We start from the raw sequence: 21,405 nt of genomic DNA on the forward strand, positions 1-21,405 counted from the left end.
CCTGCAAGTGTGGTGGTTGAACACTGTCAATGACATGAAATATTCGAGTCGTCGACATGTGCGGAGGAATCAATGATTGAAGTTTAAGTGATTTTTTTTTCTTCCAGGTGAAAAAAATCACCGAGCCTCGTAGCCAGACGTAGGATGTGAATGTGGTGGAGTGCTGCACTTCGGAGCGGGTCTCCGACCAGGGGTTATTTTACACGTCTTCCTGTTCGTCCACACCTTACTCTCGATTGTTATAAATAACTATTTTGTTTTTAGGACTCTGGGGCTCTGAGCCGGGATCTGATAAGCAGGAAGATAAAAGAATACAGCAATGTCAAGTAAGTTGTCCTGGAATTGATGCTTTGAGATTCAGTAGAACCTCTGGTCACGACCATAATTCGTTCCATAACTTTGGTCGCAACCCGATTTGGTCGTGACTCGAACCTAATTTCCCCATTGGATTGTATGTAAATACGATTAATCTGTTCCAGACTCTTACGAACTGTATATAAATATTGTTTCTTAAAGATTTTTAAGCACAAAAATAGTTAATTATGCCATATAATTCATAGTGTAATAATAAACTAAATGTAAAAACATTTAATAACACTGAGAAGACCTTGAACAACAAAGAAAACTAACATTGCCGCGTCAAGGTTTAGAATCGTTCAACAAGATGATTGTTTCGTCTGCTACATCAGTCGGTCGATTCTGAGAGAGAGAGAATATTCGTATGAGCAATTCATGTTTCTATTGAAAGTAAGTTTACAGTAATATTTGGGTACAGTATTGTTTTTGGAAGCATTCACCGTAATATCATGTGAACTTTTACTTCACTGCATCATCGTATGAATGATGCGAGAAGAGATTAACGGGTTCTTATGTTAGCGATTTACGTACTCAGTGCTTTCGCTCTCTAAATTACCGCTTGAGTGAGGGGGGAGGGGTATGTCTACACTCACGAAATTAATATCTTACTAGGAATTTTATATAACAAAAGTTATATACATAACTGTTACGCTTTATGTTGTTTGTAAACAAACAACAGGAAATTTGGCACTTACAAAAAAAATGGCGCGGAAGGGGAAATCGGCCGTGGCCGTGTTTGATCGCCACCTGAGTTTGTGTTCGTGACCAGATTAAAAAATTTTGTGAATTTTGTGGTCGGAACCTGATTTGGTCGTGGTCAGAAGCATTCGTGACCATAGGTTCCACTGTATAATAAAAAATGCTTGTCGAGACCACCGTTCATGCAAATCGCATCTCAAAACGCAGTAGCAGGATTCGTAATGCATACATTTCCCACAGAGGTACGGAAAACCACAGGCAAGTTGGAAGTCAGCTAGAACCGGTGCTGCCAACAATTGCCCAAGCTCTGGTCCTATACCAGAATGTCTGGCAAACTCCATTATTTTACAGATTTTTGTATATTTTATTTTTTGTACGTTATGTGCTGTTACATTTAAATTAATCTTTCTGGATATGCTCGTTGGCCATTTGCATACATTTTACCTTGTGGTTTATTCCTTATTTCTGACGGTGACTGAATTGTGCATATTATGTCGTCGAGCATTTTCGTAGATGCGTGTGTGTTTTTCCTTGTGCATGTGTGTTCTTGATATTTGTTTCACTCATTTATCCTGAGCCCAACTTTGACATTTCTTCGAACAATAAATCTGTCGGAAGGTTAATGAGAGCTTCCAAACTGTTAAGAAAGTGGGCTTGGGTAGAATACACTACGAGAAGGAATGATGGTCAAGAGTGGCAGCCAAGGAGTGGAATGCATCTGAGAGGATGTCCACCAAAGACATGGAGAGATAAGTTCGGTTCCATTTTTAGGTACTGGATGGATTGTTGCATCGCAGGATTGTGAGAGATGGCGATGACTTTGGAAGGCATTCTTCCAGCAGTGGATTGATTATTGCTGGTGATGATGATGGTGTGTGTTTGTATTTTGTACAGTGCACTAAGTAACAAGGTGGAGCCATCTCCTCGCATGCTCCGACAAACACTGGGAAAGTCAACGCTGCTGGGGCCCAAGTCTGAGCAAAGGGTCCCACGATCTCCAAAACAGGACTCGGATCGCAAGGCTGGCTCCAAGGGTGAGTGTGCCCTACCTTCATTCTGTATTCACTCTACAACTGGTGCTACTTTGGTTACTGTTCCTGTGAACTTGACTCTTTCATTCCTCCTATATTGACCAGACAGACTGCTTCATCTCCTCTATACCTTGTTCAACCACCACACTGCAGGCCCTAACAACTCACCCACTCGCTCGCTTACTCAACCATTCACACACCCACTCACCCACCAACCTACCCTCTCAATCATTCAACCAACACACTGCTGGTCACAGCAGTTCTCTTTCTCCTTTTACACGCACTGTTCCACTTGGGAATTTCTTCCACATTGTCTCTTTTTTATCAAGCTCCTATAATCACCTTGCTCCATTCAAGAAATATCTTAACGCCTTTCATTTTGCAGAGCTTAGATATGCTCGTGTTTTAATAGCTTTAAAAACAAATTGTAATTGCACAAGTGCTGCTGTGTTTGTGTATTTACACTCGAGGCCTGCAGCGCATCTATTTTTTAAAATATTTCACCTGGAAAATCCCTTGAGATGGAAGACCTTGTTTGCAATGATGTCCTCAATGCCTCACATTTGCGTGTCCTCTTGTGGTGAATGCCGTTTCGCAGAGGACCTGAGCCCCCCTAAGGACAAGGCACTGTGGCGTAAAGGCATCCAGAGCATCATGAAAAATCCGTTTAGTGGAAGATCAAACACAGACGCAATGGCCATGTTCGGAGTGCGACTTGAGGACTGCCCTCCAGGCCTCCACAACAAGGCACGTGAAATGTTTGCCATGTGAATGGGCTAACTTGCCATCCAACACCATGCTGCGCCCGATTATAGTATATTCACGAGCAATTATAATAAAAAAAACACAATGTTAATAATTGGCCAAAATAAATTAGAAACAAATATAGAATAACTAATTTGTGATGGTTAATGTCCGTCTCTGCTTTTTGCTGAATATGCCGCATTACAACTCTTGGATTGATTGATTGAATCTGATTAGTTGTTCCTGTGAGGTCATGCCATCTCTTTAGGAAACCCGGTCAGCTGACACAGTTATTCTGACTTCTAGATTTTCCTGAAGGTGCCGAAGCGATTGCAATTGGTGCTTTTATAATTGTGCACCACTTAACTATTACATTTGATTGCCCGTGTTGGGTGGTGGAAAGGTTCAGCACAAATATGGCCGGATCATTACGTGGTTCAGCCTAAAACTCAATTATGAATTGTACTTTTGTCCAATGTGGTAATCGTCACCCTGATTTTAACCATTCTCTGTTTTTGGAAGAGGTTCTCTCAACTTTGTCGGTGTGCGGATTTGGAACAGTGTAGTGCCTCTAATAAAGCAAAAACAGCAACTGTCACTTTGGCTACGCTCAAGGCCAAGTGTGTTGCTGCTCAAATGAGCACTGAGGCGGTTCTCATCTCCTGTTTACAGCCCTGAGCCAGTGGTGGAAATTCCTCATTCCTATGGTGGGGGCAAGTCTCATACATAGAAAACTACTGTTGACTTCCCCACAAAGTGGTAGTCATTTTATCGACCCTAGATCGATAACGAGTCAACCCCCAACCAGGATTTAAACTTGCAACCTTTCGATTGCAAGCCGCTCATGCTCCCGCTGATCCACCCGGCTTGCTCCTGTCATATATCTCGACCAATTTGCATATCTAGTTTCACAAATTGTCTGACTTTGAATGACTGTCACTTGTATTGTAGTGTGTGATAATTAGAAACATTCTAGCGACGTTCAAAATTCCCTCTTTACATCTCCCCAATATGAATATAAACGTGATTGTTTTAGTCATGTACTAAATTGGCTTTGTCAAACTAGGACTTATATCTAACAGATAGGGTCCTTGCCTATAAACAACTGGCAGTTCGGCATTTCTCCAAGCAAGCCTGGACTGGTTTCGACATTCATTTTCTCATCGGCAGTCAGGCTTGCTTGAATTAATGCTGGTGAACCGCTGATCTTGCAGACAAGACCCTCTTTGTTTACAATATGGGTCGTAGTTTTGTGAAAGCTGTGTAATCCATAACTTAAAATAATCATGAGCATCATGGAGAGTAAATCTTGACTTAAAGCTTTCGTGACTGCAGGAATTCATATTCTTGGGTCTTTCATGACTTTACCGAAAGACCCAAGAATATCATGGAGAGTATAAATAACAAGTTTAATGGAGAGAAGGATATATGAAAAAGGGCACATTGTCTTTTTATATATTTTGTGCGTTAAGCTTCACAATGAAGCTTAAGATTTATTTTGAATAATAACGTATATGGGAACATGCGTTGGTGGCTGCTGTGTGCGTGTTGGTGTGGATGCAGTTTTTGCCGCTGATCGTGGAGGTGTGCTGTGGGCTGGTAGAGGAGCGTGGGCTGGAGTCTACGGGGATCTATCGTGTCCCCGGCAACAACGCTGCCGTGTGCAGCCTGCAGGAGGAGCTCAACCGCGGTGTAACGGAGATTGACACCAACGATGATGTACGTGAGGGGTCGCCTGCATTCACATCGAGATGTTGCCATGTCGCTTTGTTTACCAGAGGGTAAAACCCATTCTTATTATATTCGTGGTTCTTTCGGTAAAGTCACGTAGATAGAAAACAAAAATGTAAATTAAAAGCAAAAAAACCCACGACGTTTCGATCGCAGCACAAGCGGTTTTCTTCAGGTGCCGCTGATCGTGGAGGTTTCTTTTCTCTACACCTAAAGAAGACCGCTTGTGTTGCGATCGAAACGTCGTGTGTTTTTTGCTTTAAATTTAGACTTTTGTTTTCTATCTACGTGACTTTATCGAAAGAACCAAGAAAAGAAGGAAGCAGACAAGGGCATAATGATAGAGGTTTTTTTTGGGTTAGATCGCGTAAATATATAAATGTGTCGTTAAAACCCGCCACCATCCAACAACAGCCAACTAGTAAGTGTTGTCACATAAACAGGACATGCCAATTCGTCACAAGTACAGCACACCGGTGTGTTGGAGAGCCAAGCCACAACATTTACACTCAATGGTTAGCGCACTGGCCTTGGAGAATTGGTCACTGTTCTATTTGGATAATGGGGCGACAACAGCACCCACAGTAACCACAGGTAAAAGTAAATGTGACGACATTTTTAGGATGTGTTTTCCAACAACTCTTCTCTGCTCGTCATTTAAATTTTCAGAAATGGCGTGACCTGAATGTCATTAGCAGTCTACTGAAGTCGTTCTTCAGAAAGCTTCCAGAGCCACTCTTCACTGACGGTAACTCGGCAACCAGCGTCTGTCCCTGTGCGACTTCCCTGGTGTGTAGAGTACATGATGGACCAAGTGCTTGCCAATAGCTACACGGGACAGTTCTAGGATGGAGGTGTATAATGTCATTATTTCTTTCATTGCTTGTATTCAGAATCCGATGATCTATGAAGCTCTTTTTCACACATATCCAGTATTCTCCACAATTACACTCATGATTGTCTTGTGTTATGTATTGTATAGTTTTGTGTTGAATTGCGACCCATGTCTAACAGAGAGGGTCCTTCCCTATAAACATCCAACAATGGTTGAAGTAAACCTGACTGATCACGAGAACACTGAATGTTGAAACTGGTCCAGAGTTTGCTTGCGTTGAACGAATGTTTCTGAAATTGTGCACTCCCATAAAGAAGGCTGTGTGGCTGATGAGATTTGTAAAAAATAATGTATGCACAGATATGTGGAGGAGGACATTTTCTGCTTATTTATGTTCTTATTTTCACAATGAGGCTTATGATTATATTTTTTGTGAAGCAGCAGGATGTTTATATTTTATCGTGCGTTTTTTTTACGTTCAGGGAAGTGACTCCTGCTGTGCACTGCGGAATCCTGCAATTCAAATAAACTGTTTACCTTTCCAGAAAAATACTATGAATTTATTGATGCTAATCGGATGGAGAATGGTGTGGAAAGATTGAAAGCACTTAAAAAACTGGTAAGCAATTTACTCTAAGGTGTACTGCAAGTATTGGACACTAGCATAAATGAAATTCACATGGAATATTCACCGTATTTGTCATTAAAACTGTCTTACAATAGGACAAATAGAAATATGTATTATGCAGGAGTAATTCAGAGGTCAAACAAAATTGGGCATCTGGGTTAGTGTGGATTCTAAACAGCCTGCATCTGCGACTGATGGTGATTATTATTGCACTTCAAACTTGACTTAAAGCTTTCGTGACTGCAGGAATTCATATTCTTTGGGTCTTTCGGTAAAGTCGCGTAGATAGGTTAAAAATTATAAAAAATAACAAAAAACTACGATGTTTCGATCACAACACAAACGATCGTCATCAGGAGGAAAACAGTGGGGGAAAGCTGCTTAAAGCAGACTGTTATAGTTAAGTGGAAAGCCTATTTACGTGACTTTACCGAAAGACCCAAAGAATATGAATTCCTGCAGTCACAAAAGCTTTAAGTCAATATTGAGAACCGCCTCTATAGGGAGGGTTTCCACTTGACTATAACAGTCTGCTTTTAGCAGCTTTACACCTCTGTTTTTCTCCTAATGACGATCACTTGTGTTGTGATCGAAACGTCGTAGTTTTTATTTATTAATTTGTACCTATTAGCGTAACTTTACCGTAAGACCCAAAGAATATTATTACACTTGTTTACCCAAGAATGGCTCACAGAGTATCGGAACTCTTTTTCAAAAGGGCCCTACCATGTTTTTGCAGTAGGGGGTGACGATTGCCATGTGTTTGGATGTAGGGTGATTATTACATTCGAATCTAAACAGAGAAAAACATGCGACAAAATACAACTGCAAGTGAAGCTATCATACAGATCCGACAGCTCGGCATTGCAGTGTGAGTTAGACGGAAGAATAACCAAGGACATGTGTGAGGTGACCATGTGGGCCTGTGTTCAGCAACTGTGTTAAAAGTTTTTAATAAAAAGACCTGCTTACTGACACTTTTCCCTAACTGCTGCAGTTAAGAGAGTTACACTACACTTCGGTGTGTTATATATATATTCACGTTTACCCGATATGCACTCTTGTACTGGAGGATATGCTTTTCATTTATGTAGAAAAATATGCAAGATATGCGTTTACAGTGAATAATAATAACATTTGTTGTATTTCTATAGATCCATGAGCTCCCAGAGCATCACTTCCACACATTGAAGTTCCTTTCAATGCATCTGAAGACCATAGCAGAGAACTCACCCAAGAACAAGGTAGAGCCAGGCTGCTCTCTGAGGGTGGGGCGCTGTGTGTAGTGTATAGCAGGACAAGACGGTGATTAGCTGTGTGATATGAATGCTTCGACTGGTTTGCTATGCATTGTTCACGGTGGATTGTATGTGTGTGTGGATGCCCCATGGGGTGTGTTTGTGAAAATGTATGGGTCAGGTTTTGCATGTGTGATTAGTCCTTAGCATTGAGGTGGAGCTCACTGACCCTTAAAAGATCTGGACACAGTCCCATCAGTGAGCTCTTCCAACTGTGGCCATGGTGACGTCTTCATCCCATTAGTCTATGTAGGGTGTGTGATGTGGGAGTGTGTGGGCTATGGTGTGTGTTTGTGTGTGCATGCTGAGTAGTGGGATGGTACCTTTTCAGATGGAGCCCAGGAACCTGGCCATTGTGTTCGGACCCACGTTGGTCCGTACTTCTGAGGACAACATGACCGACATGGTTACTCACATGCCAGACCAGTACAAGATTGTGGAGACACTGATACAACACGTATGTTTAACATATTTCTGAATGTAATTTCTGCCTGTACCCTGCTCTGGTGTTAATTTTATGTCTTAAGATACGTAGGTTTTCAGAGCCAATATGATTCCGAATTTGAGTTGTGCCACGTAATGATCATGGAACCCTCCACCACCCCTGACATGGCCAAACAAATTCATTTGTGTATTTGCCCAATTAAAACCATCAATCAGTGTACCTGTAAATGATCAAATGCGTTGCTTTCTTTATATGACAGTGTACCCTTACAAGGCTGACACAGTGGTACCTACTGAACAACAATGAAATATCAGACAGCACACATTAACATACTTATGTCTCCACATCAAAAATGACATTTCTTTAACACATGCTTTCAATCACACAGCTTGCTGGGAGTGCATGTTATCAGAAGCATTGGTTCAATATAAGTAAATGCTGGACCAATTACATCAATCATTGTCTCAGCAGTCAGAGCTTGCTTGAACAAATGATTTTGAACTTATTGCTTATTTTGAACCAATGCTGATGATATGATGTACTCCGAGATGGCCATGTGGCTGATGGGATGTGTAAAAACGTATGTTTTATGCATAAAATACCCAACATGTAAAGGTGGCACGCTGTCCGCTTATTTTTTGTTACTTATATTCTCCATGATGTCGCTAATGATTGTGTTGTGTAACATAGTTTCTTCCCAGCATAATTTAATGGCTCCAGAATGTCCAAAACAAATCGAGTATCTGCTTGTCATCGTACAGGAATCGGGGTCATCGATACAGCTGCGTACTCTGGATTGCTTTACCGTTATATTTCCAGAATAACTCTTATCGATTGCCGTGCTATCACAGAATAATACCTGGAAATGTAATTTTGCTCATTGTAGTGATTGGTTTGCTTTCTGTGGTCCTCACTGTCACGTATGTTTTCTCTTTCAGTACGACTGGTTCTTTACGGATGACAGTGAAAACGACGCAACTGTGAGTAATTACTGTTGTGCTGCTGGTGGGAGGGAGGGATACACATCAAGTTCACGTAGACTTACTGAACATAAAATACCCAAACGCACATACACAGCCCTGAAAGGTTTTATTTTACTCTTGTTTACCCTGCAAAGCCTCCCCCAGTCTCAAGACCTTTTCAGGAGGGTCCTGATAGGGTTTCAAAGTCGGAGCGATCCTAATTTAGTAAAATGTTGTGTAATTTTTGTAATTTGGGCCATGACGCCGACACATAATGGCCTATTTTTCTACGAATTATGTGACTGGATTTAGAATGTCAGCTGTGAATGAAAGCAGATGGGCGCGTAGTATTTGAATACACACCATAGTGTTGACCAGGCTGGCCTACCAGATCGAATTGCGTAGCTCTGCAACTAGCGACAAGAACTAACTCGAATTGGAGATGATGAGCGCTAGAAACAGGGGGTTAGACGTACCCACACGCTGCGTGGAGACCGCATGTTGGCTCTCGAATGGCTGCGGTTCTGAACGCTGACGAGGGTGCGGTGGCAGCATACAGCGGCATGGCGCGGTGAGTGTACAGCACCTGTGTGCCTCCTGCAGACCCCCTTGCAGGACTCTACTGCTGTGGAGGCCCAACCCATGCCCAATATCAACCACCTTCTCACCAACATCGGCCGCACTGCCTCCAGCCCAGGCGATGTGTCCGGTAAGCTGTTTGCAGTTGGACCGGTCAGTGACGGTCCGATGCTTGCCAAAACCGCCACCATGCCACCTGACGTGACGCGTGTGTTTACAGGGCTCCGTGTTGATGTATTTCAGGTTTTACCGGTTACTAACCGTCACTTCCGACCTACTTAACTCTGCTCATATGATTAACCTTGCATTCGACTCTACGAAAGAATTAGCCACACACAACTTGCCTTCGCCTTCCCCAGCGTGAAGGTGTGTTGCGTGCTAATGGTATTCCATCGTGTGCGGTGTTGTCACCTAGGAGACTGCTGTCCCTTTTTGTGCTGCATATAATATGTGGTTGGTCTGAGGGTGCAGCTTGTAACACAAGGTGCAGCAGTAGCATACCACAGGGTTCAGCTCTCAGGGTATCGCACATCGCAATATTCCAACTGTAAATGTCATGCGGGGAGAGGTCTACAGGGCTTAACTCCCTTGTCTGCTGACCAAGTGCAAACATACTTCGTTTATAATAGATTTTTGGGTTAGGCCACTTAATGATCTGGCCAATTATTTGTTGTGTAACCCTGCACCAACTGACAATCAAATTGTCTCGTGTACAAGCGTTTAATACACCAATGATTAATATTCCAGCTCGCCGGTAAGTTGAAGAACATTTCTCGAGAACAAATTTGGCATATTAGATCGGTCATTTCACTTGAAACTGCATCAACGATGCTCGGGGCATCAAACTAGCCAGTCAGAGTGTGGCATGTAAAACAAAAACAATAGCCGGATCCATTGCATGGCATATGAAAAGTAAGTTAGAAATCCTCTTTGGCTGCAAAAGCATACATTTAAATGTAGTGTGCTCCGGTGAATAAGCTTATCCTGGAATTGTAACTCATCTTTGTATGAAACTGACCTAACTGGAGAAGAAGTGATGGCTGTACCTCGCGCACGGCGTGAAGAGTCGTGACGCTTTACCTTGCGCGCACTGTGACCGCAGAGGGCTGTGCCCTTGGCTGCCGCTCCGAAGGGGGGCCTCACTTTGCCATTGAGGCGTCGGTGGGGGCTCCCCCTCCCCCTGGCACGGGGCCCCCCCTCCCAATCCCCGGACCCTCCTTAGGCAATGCCCTTTTAGGCCTAATGGACGGATGGAACTGCGGCAAAAAGGAGACGTGCTGCCCCGCGTGCACCTGTTTGACATGTCAGAAACTGTGTCGGCATTAGCTGCTGCAGCTCCTGCTGGTGGAGATGTGGGGGACTCTTGCCATGTGTTTGAGTGTTTAATACCGAGTTGAGGTTCGGCCAGCATTCTTGTTTTTTTACACGCTCAATTTGAATATGTTTTGTAATTCTCAAAGCAGACACTGAGGATTTGTGAGCGGGTACGATACATGTTCCGTGTTGTGTCGTGTTCTGTCTGGAGGAAGAGACGCTCTTAAGTCAGCACGTCGTGGACTAACATATCTAAAACTATGATACTAAAGAATAATGAACGTTGTTGTGGAGCAGATAAGTACGAAAATGAAGAAGCAGACAATACATCCTCCATATATTTGTCCCTCCACCTAAAAAAAGAAAGAAGTACGTTTTACATGTACCATATATTTGTGTATATATTGTGTGCAAAGGTTGGACCCATATCTAAGAGAGTGTCCTTCGCTATAAGATTTGTGGCATTGGATCAAGAAAAGCCTAACTGCTGATGAGACAAGCATTTCAAAACAGGTCCAGTGTTTGGACCTTCTATTTAACCATTGCTTCTCAAAGTATGCACTCCCAGAAAGCCATTTGACCAATGGGGTGTGTAAAGAGATTTTTTATTAAAAAAATTGTCCGGAGGGACAGATTTGTGGAGGTTTACTTTTGTCTGTTTATTTATTTGGTTTCAAAAATATAGTGTTAAGCTTTAAAAATAAATGTTCAAATTATATCTCTGCCTTGAAAAATATTCACCCATAACCCCATCAAATTATTGTCTTGTATTGGGCAATGATAATTGGATAATGGCTTGCTCAAATCTTAACTGTCCTATCCTGTGATTGTTGAATGGATTTTTTTCTTTATATGCCATGCTCTATCCACTGTTACCCTGCCTCTTGCCAGTGGGGTTCATTCGCTTGTGACGTGTCACTGTCATGTCACTTCACCGCACTGCGCCCATGCTCTCAGATTTCCAGCATCAACTAAACCTCAAGGTTCTGTCTCACGCAGACGTGTTCCTGAATTTTGTGTTTCTGAAACGGAAATAAGTAATGAGTCATAATTTTATTAGACTTGGCAACGTAATAATGATCTGGCCAAATTATCATGAGTACAAGCGTTTAATGTGCCAGTTAGTATCATTATGAAACAATAATTGGATCATGAAATGCTTGTACATGTGACAATTTCATTTGTTTGGCTATTGGATAGTGGAGGGTCTTTTGACAGGTATGTGGCCATATCCTCACCTTACCAAATGCAAAAATCAAGAATGAATCTTAACATTGGCTGTGAAAACTACTACGTGTTAAGTTAGACATCAGTAACATCTAGAATAAACTGGATGTTTTTATCGCTAATTTGGCTGTAGCTTTGCTAAGTATCTTGGCTTCCTGGAATTATTTTTTGCCCTATTTTTTTTGTAAATTTATGAATGCCCGTTCGTGTTCAGAAATTTAATTGGATTGGTAACAGGTGCTCTGATAGCTTTGTAATTTTCTCGCGTAGATGAGTTACTGCATCAAAGCCTCGCTGGCTTGCTTTAAATACAGTTGATGAGCATAGAGCCCATAGGCCCAAATTTCCAAACAGCACCTTCAAAGTTGTGATAGATATATACAGAGTTAACTTGTTTGTTGAATTGAGCAAAGTTATATTAAAAGTTTGGGAAGAGAGACGGTGAGAGGGAATTCCAAAGTGGAGCAATGCAAGGGAAACAGCAGGAAGATAAGTGTTGTGACCTGCAGTGTGGTGGTTGAGTGGGTTAGTAGGGGAGTGGATGACTGCGTGGGTGAGTGTTTGTGACCTGCAGTGGGGAGGTTGAACAGTGCAGATACGACAGAACAGTCTGCTAGACTGAGTCCTCACATGGATAGAGGAATCAATGAGTGAAGTTCACAGAAATAGTAACCATGGTAGTAGCGATAGAAGAATGACAAGGAAGTGACCGGACGCTAATGAGCGAGTCACTGGAAAGATCAGCGAGTGCTGCGTCATCAATCACCCTGACTGCTGCTTTATTCTAAACTCTGTCCAAGTGCAGCGAGGCAGGAACTGGGTGCTCCACTCCAGGTGTGATAGCAGCAGGACTCCAGCTTCAGCAGAATTTGGGCTTTGTATGGCAGCAGCTGTAATAATTGTATGCAGCTATAGAGGCCTTTAACTTTTCAGCTTGTGTTACATATGGGATGTGTGATTTACTTCATTTGTTGTCATTGTCTACAGTTCTTATAATCATCTACTGCGTGTGCATTCTGTGTGCACGGTCATCTCATTCACAAAACACTGCCTGAGTTATAGACCTGACAGTGTTGGAGCCCGTAGGATGCTTAATTCTGAATTCTGTTTGTTGTTGCAGACACTTCTGCCACAAGCGACTCTGCCAAGTCAAAGGTAGGATACCTGCAAGTTTACAGCTAAACACATCGCTTTATATGTGTGTAGTTCACCAGATTGACAAGCAGTAACATAAAAACTAAGTATAACAATGAAGCAAATAGTAATCGGATCAAAAACAACCAAATAGAAATCAGAGCAAACGCAACCATTTCAAAATAAATTAAAAACAGTGCACAAACATAGACAATATTAAACAATATACATTTCCCATAAGAAATATTTACTGGGCCAAATCACTTTTAATAAGCATTATTTGTGAATTGAAGTTTCCGAAGCATCACAATGGGATTGATTGTTGCAGCAGTGTGTAAACAGACAGTGTTGTGTCGGATGCAAGTACAAGTGACGTTATCTCACAGAATCGATAGCTGGGCATCAGACTGTGGTTCAGATGGAAGAGTAACCCAGCGATGGATTCCAGGTGTTGAGCATTAACAGAGACTTGAGTGAGAACCGTGAGGTTTCTTTCCTAATTACAATGCAATTTTTAGAACTTCATTTACACCATACGTAGCCAACCGTGCTAATCGGAGGTGCGGTGCTGTGGAGCATCTAAGATGTTTATGGTTTTGGTCCTTTGATACCTATGATAGATGAGACCGGTTACACTGGCTGTCTGAACGATGTGACGTTTGTTTTTTCCTATTGAACTGCGAACGTGTGTGTATGCGATTCATCATTGCTTTATTTTGGGTTAGGTCGTGTAAAAATATGTGTCGCAAACCCCTCCTCCACCCGACACAGCCTATGGATAAAAGTGTTGGAGTACGAATAGCTCGTGTCGAGCGGTGTCAAAAATGATGAAAAATAAGAATGGTTTTACCCTTTTTGGCAATGAAACAGGAGGCGTTAAGATTTTCAAACACCAAATAGAGACCTTTTGCAAGGCGTCAATTCTGCATTAACTACGCATGCTTGTAGCAAAACATGCAAAGAAACATGTTTCTATAATTTAAGCATCGTCTTTGAAATGGATTGGCCTTGTTTCACCAGTGTTAGACCACAGGCGAGCAGTACAAAGACAATGCAAGTATCAGCACTTATAACTCGGGTCGAGCTGTTGTATCTATAGGACCATTTTGCCAGTATAAAAAATTATGCAATTATGTGTGTGTGCAGGTTTCCCTGGGGTCTAGCCGTGACCTTTACAGCAGAGAGCTGATCCCCTCCATCCTGGCTGCCGCACATCGCAAACGGCGTAAGCTGAGAGGGAAGGCCGCTCCTGGCAGTTCAGACGAGGAGCTCGAGTCTGGCTTCTCCAGAAACAACAACGCCCAGCTGCCCTCCGCCCGTGCCGTGAAGCCCACACACGAGCCCGAGACCAGCGAGAGGCAACTCAAGAAAGACTCCGGCTCCGACGCTGCCACCGTCGCGACCACTGCAGTTTACAATCCCCATGCCAACCGGTGCGCAGAGCTTCCGCGGGCCGCCGGGTTGAGCGATGCCGCACTTGCGCTCGGACACAGGGAGCCCCTGAGCAGAGCGTCTGGCCTGACGTGCAAATCGACTTCCAGCCCCACGTTGGGTGGCAGCTTTTCTTCCCACGCTGGCCCAAATCATGGCATGTCAAGCCAGGCCTTTCTCTCCAGCCAGCCAAGGCAGCCGAAGGCCCATAAGGACTTTGTTGTCGGCCCCTGCTTGGCCGACGAGCGGCCTGGTGGAGGCGACGGTGGACCGCTCTCCTATCCTCGACACCGGTACCCAAAAACAGCTGCAGCGGTGCCCAGGTTCTCCGATTTGAAGCTGTACGAGAATACGGCGATAACCGATGCAAACTCGGTGACGTCCGACTATTCCACAACTTCCTCGAGCAACTTCCCATGCTGGGAGGCGGCTGCTGCGACGGAGGACACGCGCAGCTTGAGCGAGTCCCGCGACGAGGAGGCGGACGACGAGCAGAGCGAGCTGGTGAGTGAGGTCGGCGGCACGCACGACTCAGACGACGAACGCCTCGTGAGTGGGAGCGGCCGCGGATCCCGTCTGGACGGCTCCCCTGTGAGCTCGCGCGAGAGCATGGCCGGCACTGACAGAGGGATCGGCAGCGGCTCGTCCCGGCAGAAAACATTCAACTCCTACCGCCTGATCGAGTGCGACACCCTGGCACGGAAGCACAGCGGCCGCAAACGCGCAGGTCCCGCGAAGAAGCAAGACGTTGCGCAGAATCCCTTTAAGATTTCGGAACAAGATTGCGATGCCAAGTCCGCTGCGGAGCAGTCGAGCTCCAGTTTGACGTCAGTACGATCCGCGAGCAGCGAGACTCTGCCGGTGGCGGGCCACAGCGAGCCGGCCCTGCACTGGAGGCCGCAGATCACGGACCGTCTTAAGAGCCGCCTGAAAATCTCGGCCGACGACATGTTTGGGACCAGAAAAAAACCGGCGGAATCGAAGAAGGCCGACATAAAGCGGCGACACACGCTCGGAGGCCACAGGGACCTGGAGGGCTGGCGGGAGGGTGGGGAGAGCCACGCGGGGGGGGCGCCCAAAATCGCCGCCGCCGCTGCTGCAGCCCAGGAAAGAGAAGAATCTCTCTGCCATCGACCGCCTGAAGCCAAAATGTCGCTCGCAGGATTTCTGCATCTCAGGCTGGATTGAGAGGGAGCGGCTGCGGGGCAGCAGCACCGATCTGGACGGCGGGGCGGTGGGCTTCTTGGTAGAGAGGCCCGAAGAGGCAGCCACAAGTTCGGCCCTGCCTCTCAGGCGTGCTGGCGTCCTTTCTGAAGAGGCCCCCTTTGCCCCAGGGCCTCCTGGCTCACATGGCGATGACAATGCTAACGTGTACAAGGCCGAACCCCGGCCCGGGGACCCCCGCCCTCATAAACTCACGCAGCAGCAGCAGCAGGTGTTAACCTCGCGCTTCTACCAGTACTTGTGAAAGCATTTACCTACCTGGGGCACATTTGCATCAATCATTCATTAAAAACAACTTTTTTAATTTACATTATTCGTTTTTTCTATCATTGTGGTATTTTTAGAAACTACAGCACAAGTATATAGTGGACGCTGTGATGTTTTAGCTTGGTGGTTTCCTACACTAATTATGCGCGGTGCATTTCGTACGCTACATTCGACTGAGCAAATTGGTTGGCTAACATTTTTCTAAGTGGCGTGAAAACACTTCAGACCTTATTTTCTTACTCTAACGAAAAAAACTGCGTTTTATTTTTACATTGTACTTTTAAAACAAACCTAACAGCATACCGAAGTTTTAATTGTTTTAGCAGTTGAACACATAGTTACAAGTGACGTGTGGACCAATTGCCGCGAGCATGGTGGCGCGTGTTCGTGTTTGGAGGCCTCGCTCAAGCTCGCTCACGCCTGGGCCACGCTCTGTGTGCGCGCGCATGTTCTCTGTCCACACAGCTGGATGACAGACACAAGTAGTCTTAATCAAGTAGACTTCTGTCTCATCTGAATGGGCACATGAAGCTGTGGTCGGGTTGTTATACAGTCAAAACATTACCGGTTTGCCTCCCCTATAAACATAATGTCTGGCAATAAACATAACAGATTTAGCTTCTAAACTGAGGAAACGATGAGAGCTACCACAGTGGACTTGCAATCCAGTCGTTGCCAGTACGATTCTATCTCCCGGCACATCTATTGAAGCAATGGTGCAACGTTTCTCAAATCCCCCGCCACCGCCACTGTCCACCCAGTGGTATAAATGAGTTACACCGCAGTTAGTCATTGGGCAGGTAGTGTGGTGGGGTAAAGTGTGGGTATCCTACCACCTCTTCAAACACGTCTGGACAGCGTGTAAGAGTCGACCAAATAACCCCTAGAGCCCCCTACATTGGGGGCTCTTCCACCAGCGGGGGGGGGGGGGGTAAGCCAGCAATTCCAGAGCCCCGCCTTCATCTTTTAACTGAGAAACGAGCAGCAATACACCACGCAGCGGCGTAGGCCGCCGTTCACGCCTGCCAAATTCCACAAGAATCGGTTACCGGTTCTACTTGTCAGGAACCGGTAACTGATTCTGAACCAGTTGGCGTTTAACAACCCTAAGCTTGAGCACACATCGCTTCAGGGCCAGGGGCGTGGATGGCATGGCTTGTGTGACCCTGAGTATGGGCCAGGCTTTTGGCTGGCACCGTGCATGTGGCCACCAGTGCTGCTCTGCCAATAGTATATATTATTAGGGATCAAAGCATTATGTGCATTCATATTTATAGCTAGCTTTTAACTTCACTTAGCGTGTGGGTAAGGGATTTTTATATTACATGCCGAGCAAATCAAAAAGTTTTAACCCGTGTGTCCACATACACAATTCCCAGGCAAGAGGAAGCTTGAGATGCGCAAGGTTTTGTTGAACGTGTGGGGCACGGGAGAAATGGGCTACAGGTGTTTTAAGCTCCGGGCATCAACTTAACATTTTAACAAATGCCCTCCTGATGGGATTGGTGGCCCCAGTTGGCAATTTAATTGGAGCAAGCCCAACCAAATGAGTGCCAGCGAGTGTGGATATGTACAAAATTGCCAAAGTGATCTTGACTCACAATAAGGGAAAGTAGTCTGCTGCTGGCGTTGTCTCTAGTTTCACTGCTCTATTGTCTTATATTTTGATGTTAAGTCGCGGGGAAATGTAGACACGTACCATGCCATGTATAGCGCCAATTACAAGCACCGGCTGCCGTGTAAATAACACCACGACATTTTGCGCAGCGGTTAAAAGGTTACTATTTAGCAGCTGTTGCTAGAATGGCCGGATATATTTTTGTACGAGGTTACTATGCAAAATTCGTGAGGTCGAGGCGTGGCTGAGTGGCGCTGGGCTTGCGGGGCTTTTGGGGAGGGGGGCTGGCCCTTCTGTGCCGTGGGGGTCCCTTCTCTGTGCCGTGGGGAGCCCTTCTGTGCCGTCGGGGAGTGGTCCCCCGCCTGTGCCGTGGTTTCACGGCGAGGGTGGCAATCCCCAGCACCTTGCATTAAGATTTTAAAAGTGCCATTTCCGATGCTGAAGTTGATGGAGCGAGCCCACGCCACGGCCTCGGCTGCTGGCCCTGTTTGCTTTAATGTATAGTTGCGTATTTATTTGTTGAACAGTGTTAAGTTTGGCCATGAGATGGCAACGCTAGAACTGCAGATGTAAAGTAAATTCCGTATTTAAACCGAACAAAAACTACTAACTTTGTACATTGTTACACTTCGCCGTCATATAATTGCAATAGGGTTTGTAAATGTAAGCATGTATATAGTTCATGATTGTCAGAAGGAAAAGAGCTGTAACCTGACACTATAATAACAAGCTGCATGTAAAATTAATATATGCTACGTAATGCTGTATCACAACGATCGACTTTCAAACGGAGACGCTATCTACACTGGAAATAAATTGACTGCCATTCCACGTGCCCCTACTCCTCACCCTCTTGCCTTATTTTTATTTGCACTTTAATTTTAACTTTGTGTTGTTTTGCAAAGTAACACTTTGTTGTAATGCGCGTGCTTTCCTTTATTACGCATCCACGCTTCTTGCAGAGATGCTTGCTATTTTTGAAAATGTGCCAGGGCTGATCGAGGTGGGTAGGGTTACACCAGGACACTTGAAGGGAGTTTCTTGTGTTACCAGCCGCCTCGTGGGAAACTCGGTCACCGGTACGCCACACAAGCAAACGTACAGAGCAGTAAACGTAACACTTTTACTTTTAAAATTAACTGTCGATCGGCAGGTCACATGTGGCGGGGTAAAGTGTGGTTATGCCCACATCTTTCAAAACACATCTGGTAAGCCTGGAAGAGTATATCAAATACCTTTCCAGCTCGTTGGTGCCTGACTTCACCAGTTATCGTTTAACGACCCAAAACTCCTGCTTCCTTCTCGTTTCCACCAATAGTTGAGCTGTTAACAAAAGTAAATCATTCAAGACGTGATTTACAAGAGCAGCGCTTCTGTGATAGGTGCGGTTTTCCAGTCGTTTCACTCCAGAAAATCATCCGTGCAACACCCCCTCCAGAGACAGCTGTATCGTTCAGCTTGCTAAGGTTCTAACGTCGCACCGTGTGACGAGCGCCGCGTTTTATACAGACGGTGACATTTATTTACTTACAGGATTGGGAGCCGTTAAAGTTGCTAAGTTTTAGAGCAGATTCCTGTACACGAAGTAGGGGACTGGGAATGAAGGATATAGAATGTTTTTATTATTATTTGCTTTATTCCGCTTGTTTACCCGGGAAAGCCTCGCTGAGGAGGCTCTTCTGACTTGAGTCCTATTGAGTTTCCGCAGCAGGGGGCGGTGATTGCTGTGTTTCGCAATCGATTCATTTGCTTCACTCGCATCCACTGCGCGGCAGACGGCACGTTCTTATGGTTAATACTCAAGTTAATACCCAAATTAATACCCAAGTATTAACCAGGGTGGCCTGCTACCTCGAACTGCATCCCTTGACAACGACGACCGTGCAACTGCTGGGCCCTGTCGTGTAAAATTCCATACACTTGTGTGGTATGTTTATGTAAACGTGGAATAAAAATGTAGCTTTCAACTTGTCCGGCCCTTTCAAATAAACTCACGAACATGACTGAATTTGATGTAATTCACCTAATTGTCTTCGTCTCAGGACGTCCTACAAACGTTCAGAAGCGTAGCTCTTAAAATAACCTTGCATTGAGCAATGTGATTTTAAGAGCTTGAGAAAAGACGATGGGAGAGGGACGAAGCAGAGAGAAGTGTCGTTGCCTGCAGTGGGCTCACGGTGGTTGTTACACGGTGGAGGATGAGATGGAACAGTCAACGTGGCAGGAGGAGGAGGTTGTGTTGTGGGTCGAGTGGATACGGGGAGGACGCTGCAAGTGCTCCTCGGCCATCACGCGAGCTGCGCTGATCCGTGCAATTCCCGGCCACTGCAGCAGCAGACGAGAGCAGAACTTGTCGAGTCTGATCTGGACCACTGTCAGTCAAATAAATAAGCACACAAATCGCCGACCTCTCCACAGAAATACAACTTTTTACACACCGCATCAGCCACACGGCCTTCTGGGAGTGCATCTCAGCAGCATTGGTTCCACACGCGCAAACCGGACCGGTTTTGACATTTAGTATCTCATCAGCAGAGTTGGTCTCGCCTTGAACCAATGCTTGTGAACTGCCAGTTGTTTATCGGCAAGGGCCCGATGTATAGGATGTGGTTCCGAGTTCCATGCAAAACGCTCCGTATCCGTGTGCATATATTCGCTTGTTGATTTAGGACATCCGTCCGAAACAACGTTCCCTTTGTCCATGTGAGCAACAGAATGAACCCGCTGGTCTCCACAACCCTGCTGTGTGCGGTCACTGGAGCAGCATCGGCTCCGCATTGTTGCTTGTCCGCTTTTGGGGCTGATGCACAAACCCACGGACACGGAGCCCAGACGGTGGCAGCCAGGGACAAATCATTTGCGCTTGCGCACAACTACCAGATCAGTCAGTCTGGCAATCTTGTTCGAACTTGTTATAACTCTTCATACATATATACAGGATAAATAAGAGACTGCGCCACCACATATCCGGCCCTCCACGTAAAATAAAATCGTTTCACTCCTCCCATCAGCCACTCTGCGAGTGTTTCCCTTCAGCGTGCGAAGGAGATGTGTGGGCGAATCTTCTGCCTGTTTATTGTGTTGACGAAGTTCTTACACAGCGACGCTGGTCATTGTTTCGCGTTGTAGAATCTATCTTTCATATCCGCGCTCGGCGAGAACGCAGTTTGAATGGCAGAGGTAAAGCCCCGAGTCGCGGCGTCTCCGGGGGCGATCCATCCACTCTGTCCCTTGACTCTGGCGCTGGAGATGAAAGCCACCACAACTTTAAACATCCAGACAAAGGCAGGTCCCATTCGGCCGGACAACCCCCCTGCCCCCCCCCCTCTCTGCTCGGAGACCCGCGGCCCCCCACCCTCGCTTTGGCGAGTGACAGGTTTTGTAGTCGCGGTTGCTCAAAACCATCTGCAGAGCAGGCGAGAGAGGCCCTGGGCAGACAGGGAGCGGGAGGGGGCTGTCATCATGCGCACGCATATGCATATGAATTCCTCAGAAATTCTCCACACAGGCGCGGCGCACAATGGCCGGCAGTACGATGACACTTGGGGACAAAACAACGCGCGCCCTCTCTCGCTCGGCCCCGGCGCTTTATTAATGTTGCGGAGGGAGAGGGGAGAGAGCCGCGATCCATCTTCCTCACTCGCGCGAGGATGATGCGCGTCGACACTGCAAGCACGCAGCGGAGTGCGGTCTGGGCTCCGACTCGCATCCATTATTCGCGAGCTCCGCGCCGCGTATGACACGCGGCTGCGACCGCGCACCGAGAAGACAGAGAGAGAGAGAAGGAGCGAGAGGAGAAGAAGAAGAGAGAGAGAGAGAGAAGGAGCGAGAGGAGAAGAAGAAGAGAGCTGCCCCGGCGCGAATGCGCTCCGCGTGGGTCC

At 45.7% G+C, this 21,405-nt stretch overlaps 1 protein-coding gene across 1 annotated transcript in view; it reads left to right on the top strand.

The window, feature by feature from the left end:
• ARHGAP21 (Rho GTPase activating protein 21) overlaps positions 1-18,359 on the top strand; it is a 37,959-nt gene extending 19,600 nt beyond the window's left edge. The window contains 13 exon segments of the mRNA XM_078860071.1: positions 265-326; positions 1,951-2,090; positions 2,686-2,834; positions 4,395-4,550; positions 5,232-5,310; positions 5,943-6,016; positions 7,180-7,269; positions 7,655-7,780; positions 8,707-8,748; positions 9,334-9,439; positions 12,971-13,005; positions 14,131-15,480; positions 15,482-18,359. Of these exon segments, the coding sequence (XP_078716197.1) occupies positions 265-326; positions 1,951-2,090; positions 2,686-2,834; positions 4,395-4,550; positions 5,232-5,310; positions 5,943-6,016; positions 7,180-7,269; positions 7,655-7,780; positions 8,707-8,748; positions 9,334-9,439; positions 12,971-13,005; positions 14,131-15,480; positions 15,482-15,883 (2,811 nt within the window). The 3' untranslated portion in view covers positions 15,884-18,359.
• Positions 18,360-21,405: the final 3,046 nt, after the last annotated feature.

This window comes from Lampetra fluviatilis, chromosome 10 (genome assembly GCF_964198595.1).
Source record: "Lampetra fluviatilis chromosome 10, kcLamFluv1.1, whole genome shotgun sequence".
Lineage (NCBI taxonomy): Eukaryota > Metazoa > Chordata > Hyperoartia > Petromyzontiformes > Petromyzontidae > Lampetra > Lampetra fluviatilis.